The sequence below is a fragment of the Gracilinanus agilis genome, chromosome 3 (genome assembly GCF_016433145.1).
Source record: "Gracilinanus agilis isolate LMUSP501 chromosome 3, AgileGrace, whole genome shotgun sequence".
Classification (NCBI taxonomy): Eukaryota; Metazoa; Chordata; class Mammalia; order Didelphimorphia; family Didelphidae; genus Gracilinanus; species Gracilinanus agilis.
In genome coordinates, this window is record NC_058132.1 from 414,965,682 (window position 1) to 414,978,349 (window position 12,668).

Consider the following 12,668-nt stretch of genomic DNA (forward strand, 5'->3'; position numbering starts at 1 on the left):
CAAAGAATAAAACAAGAGGCATAATTCTAGAGTCTCAAAAAAGAGATTGTATGGACAGTGATTTATAAACCTTAAAATGTTCTATAAATTTAAACTATTATTGTTGTTGTTATAAGAAAAACAGAATTAATTATTATTATATGGAGAGGATAATAATCATCACTCAATTATTTATGAAAATGTGGTAGGAGAGGATAGAGTATAATGGAAAATACAAGTTGACAGAAAGGATTGCTAGTGTATTCTCCTGGGTAAAAAGTCAAGAATATAGTCACCTTCCAAATAGCCATAAAAAATGGAGGGAAATAGTATCAGGACTAATACAAATGAAAAGAGAATCTGGAGTACTTGATTTTACTCCAACATATATAGTCTTCTGCAAGTCTCACAGAGACCTCAATTCCCATCAAGCTGGTGAACTTTGGGCAATCCAGGCCCTTTGGGTATACTCAAAAGGTTGTCACAGTACCAATCACCAGAAATCCAAAAGGGTAATAAATATGAGCCTCATTTATATCTTTTGTTGAAATGCTAATCTCCTGGGCCCTAACTTTGGAAATTCTAAAACTGGACACTTTTCTAGATCTTTCAGACATTGGAGACACCAGGAGAGGTAGCCTTGCTCTGATGGAAACATCACTCTAACTTCTGTCCACCATACAAATTAGATTAGTTTTTCCCCTAAAAAGTACTGAAATCATCTTCCAGACTTGATTGGCACATGGAACTAAAGGCTTAGGATCCTGACATCATTTCCTACCTGTCCAAGAGCAAATTTGGCATACTCTGATGCTCAGCTAGTAGACCACCACGGTCAACTCAGGAAATGGAGCTTTGCTTGGCTGAATCAACTTGGGGTGTCTGCAATGCACACTCCAACTGAGCATCTTTCTCCTGCTATGGCTTTTAGTAAAGCATTGTATTTGTCTTCAAGGAGCTCCTCTAATAATGGAGGAGACAACACGCAAACAATTATGTATATATGACATATATACAATATAAATAGGGAGATCTCAGAGGGAAGGTACTAGTATTGATTGAGAAGGTCCAGAAAAAGCATCTTGCAAAGATGGAATTTAAATTGAGTCTTGAAAGAAGACAGGAAGTGGAAGTAAGGAGGAAGAACATTCCAGGAAAGAGGTAAATTCAATCAATCAACAAGTTTTTAATAAAGCATATGGTGTGTACAAGTAGATGCACCAATTTTAGTCAGCTTTCTCAAGTTTAGTTCCACTCAAGACAGTGATCTTTAGTATCAACGGCTTTAGAGTGGTCAAGAAGAAGGAAGGCTAAGAGAGGAGTTTCAGCTGAATGATGAGGCTATAAGTCAGGCCACAGAGATTTAAGAAGAGTGAAAGAATGGGAAATAAAGGCACTAATTGTAAATGACTTTCTCAAGGACTTCAGTCATGAAAGAGAGGAAAGATATGAGATGTTAGCTAACAGGGCAGATGGCTCAAATAAGAGGGTTTTTGGGGGTGGGGATGAGGAAGACGTGAAATTGTTTCTAGGCAGCAGAGAAGTATCTATAGATAGGGAGAATTTGAAGATTAAGAAGATGAAAAGAAGAGGCAATCTGGTGGAGACACTGGGATGGAATGATATCAGCTATGCATGAAAAAAATTTGCCTTTAGAAGCAGAAGGGCCACATCTTCATGTGAGGCAGGGGTCAAGAAAAGAGGGAACTCTTGGGAAATGATTTCATTTTTTCAGTGAAATATGAGGCAAAATTCATAGCTGAGAAGATGAAGGTCAGTGGTGCCATGGGAGGCTTGAGGAGGGATGAAGAGGTAGAAAAAGTAACTATAACAAGTAGGTGAATGGATCTCAATTAGGAAGATATAAAAGGATCAACTTACTGCAGTGAATTAAGTAATTTCAGGAGAAGATTAAGTAGCCATTTTTCTATTAGATGGAGTAGAAGGTTAATCCAGCACTGGATTTTAACATACTATAACCCCAAGATTCCTATGAAGGTTTTGAATTGTCTTGTGGTAGAGAAATGTTCAACATCATGGTGGGGGGAGGGGAAAGGCAAGCAGAACTATGTCACTTTAGATATTCTTTAAGTTAGACATGCTTAGATTTAATTTCAAATTAATTTTTTAAAATTGTGGTAGATGTGTCTAAAATGAAGTATTTGTATTTTTTTCCTCTGACACATGGAAATGTCCAACAATATTGACCGAAAAATTCATTTTTTAACAAGTCCTAAATTTCCAAGTTTATCCCTCACTAATCTCAAACACAAATTCCAAATTTTAATCCAACCAAGTTAAGTCTATATATATCCTCTGATTTTGCCTGCTCAGTCCTATCTTTATATCTTTGCTTATGATATCTACAGTGTTGATACCTTTTGTTCCCATCTATTTACATAGATGTTGACTTTCAAGGTCCAACTCAAATTCTACTCCATTGTGAAGCATTCTCTGGTTATACCAGCCTATCTGTACCACTTCTGGAGTACTTAACCATATATAGCTTGTACTGTTAGTATCTATACCATTATAATTAGTCTGTAAACTTTGAGGATAGGAACAAATTAGCCCTCCTTACTTGCTACATGGTACACAAACTAATTCAATATAGAGTAAAAACCAAATTTATATGTGGAATGAATGAATGACAAGATCACTTATATTCAAAATAAGGTCAAGTACAGTTCTACAGAATTAAACAGAATAACTTAATATTTAAGTAATTATATATCTCTACAGCACTTCACAATTTACAAAAGGCTTTTCCTTAGAGTAACCACTTAACATGATGAGTTAAGACAAGAAATTTCACAGATGAGGAAACAGAACCTAGTAGGAGGTTATGTGGCTTTCCCAAGGTCACACAACAAGTCAAAAAACCTGGACATCACTCAACTCCAAATATAAAAATCTTTTTTTTTAAACCCTTACTTTTTGTCTTAGAATCAGTTCTAAGTGTTGTTTCCAAGACAGAAGACTGGCAAGAGGTAGGCAACTGGAGTTAAGTGACTTGCCAGGGGCCACAAAGTTAGGAAGTGTCTCAAGGCCATATTTGAACTGTCCCCTGATATTCTTTTTTTTTTTTTTTTAAATCCAGTGACTTTTTAATGATTCTAGGATTAAATATAAAATCCTATTTATATTTTTTTTGTGGTTCTAGTTTTTTTTTAATTTAAACATTTATTAATATTCATTTTAACATGGTTACATGATTCATGCTCCTACTTTCCCCTTCACCCCCTGCACTCTCCCCACCCATGGCCGATGCACATTTCCACTGGTTTTGTCATGTGTCCCTGATCAAGACTTATTTCCAAATTGTTGATATTTGCATTGGTGTGGTAGTTTCGAGTCTACATCCCCAATCATGTCCACCCTGACCCATGCGTTCAAGCAGTTGTTTTTCTTATATGTTTCCTCTCCTGCAGTTCTTCCTCTGAATGTGGGTAGCTTTCTTTACCATAAATCCCTCAGAATTGTCTTGGGTCATTGTATTGCTGCTGGTACAGAAGTCCATTACATTCGATTTTACCACAGTGTATCAGTCTCTGTGTATAATTTTCTTCTGGCTCTGCTCCTTTCACTCTGCATCACTTCCTGGAGGTCTTTCCAGTTCACATGGAATTCCTCCAGTTTATTATTCCTTTTAGCACAATAGTATTTCATCACCAGCATATACCACAATTGTTCAGCCATTCCCCAATTGAAGGACATACCCTCCTTTTCCAGTTCTTTGCCACCACAAAAAGCGCAGCTATAAATATTTTCATATAAGTCTGTTTATTTATGATCTCTTTGGGGTACAAACCCAACAATGGTATGGCTGGATCAAAGGGCAGGCATTTTTTTATAGCCCTTTGAGCATGATTCCAAATTGCCAGCCAGAATGGTTGGATCAGTTCACAACTCCACCAGCAATGCATTAATGTCCCAATTTTGCCACATCCCCTCCAACATTCATTATTCTCCCCTTCTTTCATTTTAGCCAATCTGCTAGGTGTGAGGTGATACCTCAGAGTTGTTTTGATTTGCATTTCTCTAATTATTAGAGATTTGGAACACTTTCTCATGTGCTTATTGATACTTTTGATTTCTTTACCTGAAAATTGCCTATTCATGTCTCTTGCCCATTTATCAATTGGGGAATGGCTTGATTTTTTTATACAGTTGATTTAACTCCTTGTATATTTGAGTAATTAGACCCCTGTCAGAGTTTTTTGTTATAAAGATTTTTCCCAATTTGTTGTTTCCCTTCTGATTTTGACTACATTGTTTTTGTTTGTACAAAAGCTTTTTAGTTTAATATAATCAAAACCATTTAATTTACATTTTGTAATTTTCTCTAACTCTTGCTTGGTTTTAAAGTCTTTCCTTTCCCACAGATCTGACAAGTATACTATTCTGTGTTCACTTAACTTATTTATAGTTTCCCTCTTTATATTCAAGTCATTCACCCATTCTGAATTTATCTTGGTGTAGGGTGTGAGATGTTGATCTAAACCTAATCTCTCCCATATTGTTCTCCAAATTTCCCAGCAGTTTTGGTCAAATAGTGAATTCATTTCCCAAAAGTTGGGCTCTTTGGGTTTATCATACAGTGTCTTGCTGATGTCATTTACCCCAAGTCTATTCCACTGATCCTCCCTTCTGTCTCTTAGCCAGTACCAAATTGTTTTGATGACTGCTGCTTTATAGTATAGTTTAATATCTGGTACTGCTAGGCCCCCTTCCTTCACATTTTTTTTCATTATTTCCCTTGATATTCTTGATCTTTTGTTATTCCAAATGAAACTTGTTATAGTTTTTTCTAATTCAGTAAAGAAGTTTTTTGGTAGTTTGATAGGTATGGTGCTTAAATAGGTAAATTAATTTGGGTAGAATGGTCATTTTTATTATGTTAGCTCATCCTACCCATGAGCAATCAATGGCTTTCCATGATATTCTTTTTAATATGCCACAGTTCTTCTATTTTAACGTATTTCACTTGAAGGGCACATAACTCAACAAATTCTTAAAGTAAAATAATCACAATTTATAGTTAGAAAAATTAATAGCTTAAGAATTAAATTTCAATTAATTTGGCAGTTCAGAGAAAAGAACGGGAAGATTTTAGGTAAATTCCAGCTAACAGAATTTTGCATATAGTTGCTCACCATTCAAACAGGGACAAGTATTTTTAATATAATAAATAGGAAATCATTAGAACAATGATTAAATAAACATTTCTTCAGGAAAAAATGGATTTTTTTCTCCAAAAAGTTGACTAATGGTAATCTGAACAGAAATCATAATTAATAACTTTTATTTTTCAAGTACAAAGAAACAATATTATATGTCCTTACATCTGACCTTAAATCAATTAAGAAAATCCTATCAAATAGGCAGTTTTAGACCAAGTTTCATACAAAATACAGATATTATTAATTTGATGGATTCACCCTTAAGATAAGGTGGGAAAAAAGCTAAGCTGCTTAAATTGCTATATAAAAGTATTAATTTGCTATATTAGTGAATTTTACTTACCAAATTATCAGTTTCTGGATCTTCACAAAAAAATGGTTTTCCCTCCTTTTCTTGCTTCCTAACAAAATTTTCAATATCTACATCAAAACTGGCAGAAGTTGTGCCCTCTGAGCCTTGTGTAGATTGTTCACATTTTTCAAACAACAGTGCTAATAATGGAAAGAGTGGATGTCTGGAAAAAAGAAAAGAAAGACATTTGTCATACATTTTAAACTTCAACTATTTTTGGTTGCTCTCAGAAATCAATTAGTTTTAAAAAGTTAAACTGTTTTATAGAATTATGATGTACAAGTTATGAGTGCTTATAAATACCATATTATAAGGAGGCAGCTTAGGTGATTCAGTGGATTGAGAGTCAGGCCCAGGAGGGTTGGGATGTGAGGTTCTGAGTTTAAATCTGACCCCAGATACTCCTTAGCTGTGCGACCATGGGCAAATCACTCAACCCCGCCATTGCCTAGCCATTATCAGCAGCATCAATTTTATATAACAGCAACAAACATAACAGCATCAGTTCTAAGACAGAAGGTAAAGGTTGATTTTTTTTTTTTAGTATTTTTTTTTAATTTTAAACCCCTAACGTCTGTGTATTGACTTATAGGTGGAAGATTGGTAAGGGTAGGCAATGGGGGTCAAGTGACTTGCCCAGAGTCACACAGCTGGGAAGTGTCTGAGGCCGGATTTGAACCTAGGACCTCCTGTCTCTAGGCCTGGCTCTCAATCCACTGAGCTACCCAGCTGCCCCCGGTTGATGTTTTTTTAACAACATTTTACATAAATTTTAACTTTGTATTTCAATAAGTTTTTTAAAAAAATGTTTTATCATATGTATAAATTATTATATACATATAAAGGGACATTTCAATAAGCAAAGAACAAAAATGAGGATTGTATACGAAACTAAGCTTATGTAGTTTTTTTAAAGCATATGGTAGGGGGCAGCTGGGTAGCTCAGTGGATTGAGAGTCAGGCCTCTCTAGAGACGAGAGGTCCTAGGTTCAAATCCAGCTTCAGACACTTTCCAGCTGTGTGACCCTGGGCAAGTCACTTGACCCCCATTGCCCACTCTTACCACTCTTCCACCTAGGAGCCAATACACAGAAGTTAAGGGTTTAAAAAAAAAAAAGTAAAGCATATGGTAAATGTAATAAAAATAAAAACCAAATCTTGTCTGTGTCCCTCTTGCTACCCAACAACTGTCCACTTCCCCATCCCTCAAGAGAAGCCTTTCCTTAGTACAAATAAGTGTAGCTAAGATTAGACAATCAATACATGGTAGTTAATGTCCATAGCAATTTAGTATTCAATAAACCCAAAGATCCAAGTTTTTAGGGAAGAACTCACTATTTGACAAAAACTACTGGGAAACCCCTCCTCCAGGGTCATTTGGTAACCTTTAAAGAGTTTAGGGATTTCTATTTTCTCTGCAAAAATCTTTAGCCATTACCAACGGTGTTGTCCCAAGTATAGGGCACCTCTTTTACCCCAGTTCCATTTAACTAGTAATAGGTTAGATTTTACAAAGGAATATTTACTTCAAAGGCCCATTACAAATATAAACATATTCCCCCAACATGAAAGAGACATAATCCTTGTCTCCCCATACTACCCATTCTCTAGGAGTGGGAGGGGGATCAAGTTCACAGTTTTGGTCAGCTGGGCTGATATACAGTCCCAGTTCCAAGTCCAAAGTCCTCCGTTGGGTTCATGTCCTAGGTATATTGGCGTTTCTAGATTTTAAGAGTATCTTTTCTCCTATCTGTTTGTTTCATTCCTTCCCATACCACCCTCCCCCAAGGATGAACTGTGATTTTTTTTTCCCCTCTTTAGACCTAGCAGGAAAGCAAAGAAACTAGAGGGACTAGCCCAGTAAGGCCACTTTAAAAAAAATTTTTTTTATTGATTTTTTGGGTTTCTTACATCACCATGGTGATCTGTTTTCCTGTCTTTCCCCAAGAGCCATCCCATATTGACAAATAGTATTTTATGGAGAAGAAATAAAATCAGCACAACTGATAGTACACTGCAGAAGTCCGAAAACAAGTATAATGTGTAATACCTGTGGACCCCCTACTTACATCAAGGGATTGGCTGGGGGTGTCTTCTCATATGTCTTCATTAAAGTTCAACTTGATCTTTATAATTCTGTTACATTCTCTTTTTATTCTTTCCATTTACATTGTTGTAGTTTCTGCATATATAATTTTCTTGGCTCTGCTTACTTCCTTTTGTATCACTTCCCATAGACCTTTCCATACTTTTTTGTATTCATCACACACATTATTTCTCCTAGCATTGTATATTAATCCAGTACATTCATATGCTACAATTTGTATTCAGCCACTCCCAACTGATAGGCATCCAATTAACTTTCAGTTCTTAACTATTATGTTAGCTATAAATATTGTGAAGATGGTATTAACTCTCCCCTGCCCATTTTTAGATTTATCACCAGAAGTGTATACTTTCCTTAAGTGGGAGAGGTCTGTGACCCACGTGTGCAAAAGTGGGTAACAAATCAGAACTCACTAACTGCCCCCTGGGCAGTCCTAAGAAAATTTATAGACTATAATTGGTCCATGTAAAATGGGAGGAAGGCACAGGAAGTGATGAAAGGAATGGTCTTCAAAAGTGGCAAGAACTTCCTGTGACCAGGTCTTCTCACCTTCAACCTGACCCTGGAGGAGCTCCAGTTGAGGACCTTGGACTGTTTTTTATTTTCTATTAGGACTACCACATGGGTGAGTGAAAAAAGTCGATTCCCTTCCCTGGCTTATTCTGGAGGTACTAGCCTCTGGAGAGGCCCCTTGTCTTGGAGGAGGCCTCCTGGCTAAAACCCTTGTTTAATTTACCTCTGGGTCCCCTTTGCTGGAGCCTCTTAAGCCCTGCCTAGTTCAGACCCAGCTGGAATAAATATCTAACTCTCTGATTTTCTTACTTTCACTCTTTCTCCTTTTGGTAGTTTTGTGTAGCGGGCATATACCCAAGACCCCTTCAGGTTCATATAACAGAAAGTCCCCAGCCATATTCCCCCTCCATTCTCTCCTTCTACATCTAGGTTATGTTTGTGTTCACTCTCCCCAGAAACCCAGGCAAACCATTGTGTTGTACCAGGTAACCTATGGAAGCTTCCCTTCCTCCTTCTCCCCTCCCCCTCCCCTCCCCCCCCCCCCCGGCCATCTCTCAGACCCTTGCACAACATATACCCAATAAATCACTATTGTATGACAGATTTCCCTATAATCACTTAAGATCTCTCTGTTAACCACTGCCTATTACCATGTACACATTGCCCATTACCATGTGTGTGGAAAGCTTGGGTAGAAACCCCAGCTTGTTTTGCTCACCCTATAAAAATTATGACTTCTCTCAATAAAGTTGCCTTTGATTGCCCTCCACATCACTGGTCCTCCTGATCCCACTTTATCATCCTTCTTACCCACCTTTGAAGACCAATAACTGTTGTCAGGCAGGCTCCTGACAGTTTGGGTTTGCATTTCTCATCTTAATACTGATATGGAGCATTCTTTCATGTAGTTGGGAATACTTTTGATTTCTTGTTTGGGGAATTGTTTGATGATTTATCTATTGGAGAATGGCTATTATATAATTATTAACCATTTATATAGCTTATATATGAAACTCTAATCAGATAAATTTGATATAAAGATTGTTTTTTGCCATTCAGCTACATCCCTTCTTTTCTCAGATGCATTAATTTGTCTAATCAGAAGTTTTTCAGTTACAGGTAATAAAAATACTGGTATCCTTTCCACATCATGGGGATCTCCTACAATTTGGAAAACCTGTGTAAAATTTTTTGGTCCTTCCTTTGTACCTGAAAAATCTGATTTTCTTTTTCTCTTATGGGATGTTTACAGTATCTTAGTGTAAAATGTAGGTTTTGGATTTGGTCATAGGCTATATGTAAACCAATGTTAAGTAAAAATAGTATAAAAAAGAAATTTTTAAAAACACAAAATTTTCTATCTGTTTTTCCTGTTATTTTTACATTGTGTAGACTAAACTTAAAAAAAAAATTTTTTTTAACCGACTTTTGCTGGCATTAAAACCTGTAAGGGTTAAGCCTTCACCTTCATTTTCCTTTACGGCCATGTTGGAGGAGAACCTATGGCAGGAGTGCTGGCAAGGGTGGCTCCTTTCCTTGTCTCCATGTACCTGAGGACATTTCTCACAAAACCCACCTCTCTGCCCAGCAGCCCAATGGGAGTGCTTCTTCCCTCCCCTGTCTGGGGTAAAGGGGTGTGTGTGTGTGTGTGTGTGTGTGGGTGTCTCCTCACCTGAGGGTTGCAGTCTGGGCACTCAGTCTCTAAAAGGTCACTTTTAGGAAATCATATAAAGAGTCTATGAGAATGTTTTGTTTTTTTTTTTAATAATAATCCTGCACCCAAAAGAATGTTGTACTTTCAAGGGAGAGAGATGCAGATCTTGTGGTTTATGAAAATGTTTTGCACTTGTTCATGTGGCTACAAAGGCTTCTCGGATGTCCTTCTCTTTTTTCTTGATATGCCTTATGATCAACTCATTAATGTCGTAATGATGGCCAATAGCAATAGCCGTTTTGCTTAAATGAAGCATACTAAGTATTCTACTTTTTCCTTCAAGTTTCTCTCTTTCCTCTGTTTCTTGGGAGCATTTTCCAAACCACTAGAAACACTATGCTTTGAACACATGATTTTAATAGAGTTTGTGGTATTTAAATGACACAAGATAGGAGAAACTTGGGATGCAAATATCACTGTGAGATCACTGCGAGATGTCACATGAGACATTGCCATAAACATGCATCCTCAAATCAGTGCATAGAACCACAGTTCTTTAACTACAAATTTAATTTTAAGGAAAAAACCATATAACTTCATTATTTATGTTAACAGCAAAATACATATTGTACAGGTAATATTATATATAACAATAGATACATTTTATGCATTTATGAGTTATTAATTTTTTAAAAATATCTCTACATGAATAGATGTTGAATGTCATCTGCTGGTTTTCCCATTCTTTTAATAAACTTTAACTTTTTACTTATTTTAACTTTAAAAATGAAATTGTATATATTTACAGTATTAAAAGAAAATATATTGATATTATAAAATAGTATACATATATTCAATGCATTTCTGAGTTTCTAAACATTTTCTGTCATTTGCAGGCCTGTGCATGTCATCTACAGCTTAGAAACTACCCAAAAATTTCCATTTAATTCTTATGCCAAGCTGTGATATATTGAAACTACAATACAGAAAGTTATGACATGGAAAAGATACTTGTAATATATTTTATCTTTTGTAATTATCTTTATTCCTTATTTGGTTAAGAATATATCTCCCTCCCATAGCCATGAGAGTCACATGACTTCTAATTTTTTAGCAATATGATCTTTAATATTAAAATCTCACTTCCATTTAAAATGTATTTGTGGAATAATTTCTGCCATGCAGTGTGACCAGTTTTAAAGACATAAGCTTTTCCAGTGTGTTCAGTCAAGACAGGAGATGCGGAGTGCCTCCATGTAGAACATGTGGATATGCTCAGAAGGCCCCTTAAATATTACTGTTATTGTTGTTGTTGCTATCATTATTTTAATTATTTCATACAAGTCCTCCCAGATATCTCTGAATCCATAATTTTCTTCTTTAGGATAAGTATAGGTGATGGATCTGTGATTTCATTGGTTTAGAGAATTTCCAAATAATGCTTCTATGCAGTTTCTGACCAATGCAGATTCATTTCCATTTCTGTCTCTGCCACTTGTCTTAAGAGAGATGCCAGGACCAGAGAAATTATGAAACTTGAACCCACACCTCTCTGGCTTTGAGACTGCTCATTATACTTTGCTGGCTTACATTATATTTATAAAACATAATCTCCTTTCCCTGGTGAAGTAATTAACATTTTTTATACCTAGGAGTATCTTCCCTTGGACTTTGAACTCTATAAGCCTAGCAGTGATATTTGTTGAATCAAAGGGAACATCCAGGATAGTATCATTTTGAATATAGATCTGAATTTCTTTCCGGAATGTTTTGGACCAATTCATATCTCCAGCAATATGTTCATTAGTGTGACTATTCTCTCACAGTCTAGAGATAAGGGTAACAGCAAGAAAAAACTGAAGTTTAAGACTTCACACTTAAGACACTCTACCCTGAGAGCAGAAACCACCTTTAAGATCAAAGTAATAGCTTAAAAAGGGGGGGGGGGGGGAAGCTAGGAAAATAACCAAACCAAAAAACCCCTAACTGTAGAAAAGTTTTATGGAGACAAAGAAGAGCAGGGCACAGGTTTGGAAGGGAACAGTGAGAGCAAAGCAGCCATATGCAAAACTTTTTTAAAAATTAATATTATAAGTTGAATTATAGTAATTACATTTTAATTAACCTTAAATTAAAGATAATATCATATATATATATATCAGTTTGAAATTTATCACAATGTATTCCAAAATTAACAGATGTAAGAAATATTAAATCTCAAAATTTTCACCTGGATGATAATTTTATCATTTATAGCAAGCTTTATAATTTCAAGATTCTGACCAATATCTTATATTCCATGTATTCCCTCTAACCCCACCCCAACATATTAAAATAAAAAATAAACAAAAAAAGAATACATTGTATTTTAGTTGAAGCAGCTACCTATAAATGGCCTGCTTATCTGCATCCATTGGTGTCTGGGACTCCACAGGAGCAGGACTCACTCCTTCTGCATCAGGGTCAGAACAGTTTGGCTCTCGTTCAGTTTTAAATTCTGTTACTACTTGCATCTGTAAAAGGAGAAAAATATTCCATATTACGTAGGAGAAATTGATGAAAAGTATTTAACTTTCAAATCACTAGAAAAAATAAAATATTAGTACTTTGATATCACAGCAATTATACCCCAAAAAACCATATGAACTCCTTTTAATATATGACTTATTGACAGATAAAATAACAATCATAGAGTTTTAGCATTCAGTTTAAGAACTAGAATTACCACTCTTTTGCCTTGGGACAGATACTTAATAATCAATTCCAAAACAGAAGGTAATGACTTTTTATTTAAAAAAAAAAAAAGAGGCAGTTAGGTGGCTCAGTGGATAGTAGGGACAGGAAGCAGTCCTAGGTTCAAATCTGGCTGCAAACATTTCC

General features: G+C 35.8%; 1 protein-coding gene across 1 annotated transcript in view; it reads right to left on the bottom strand.

The window, feature by feature from the left end:
* The window catches only part of PKNOX1 (PBX/knotted 1 homeobox 1), a 93,159-nt gene extending 80,858 nt beyond the window's left edge, over positions 1–12,301 (bottom strand). Inside the window, exons 1-2 of the mRNA XM_044666886.1 lie at positions 12,174–12,301; positions 5,506–5,677 (exon numbers count right to left, since the gene is read on the bottom strand). Coding sequence (XP_044522821.1) covers positions 5,506–5,677; positions 12,174–12,301 — 300 coding nt within the window. The remainder of the gene's footprint in view (positions 1–5,505; positions 5,678–12,173) is intronic.
* Between the last annotated feature and the right edge of the window lie 367 nt (positions 12,302–12,668).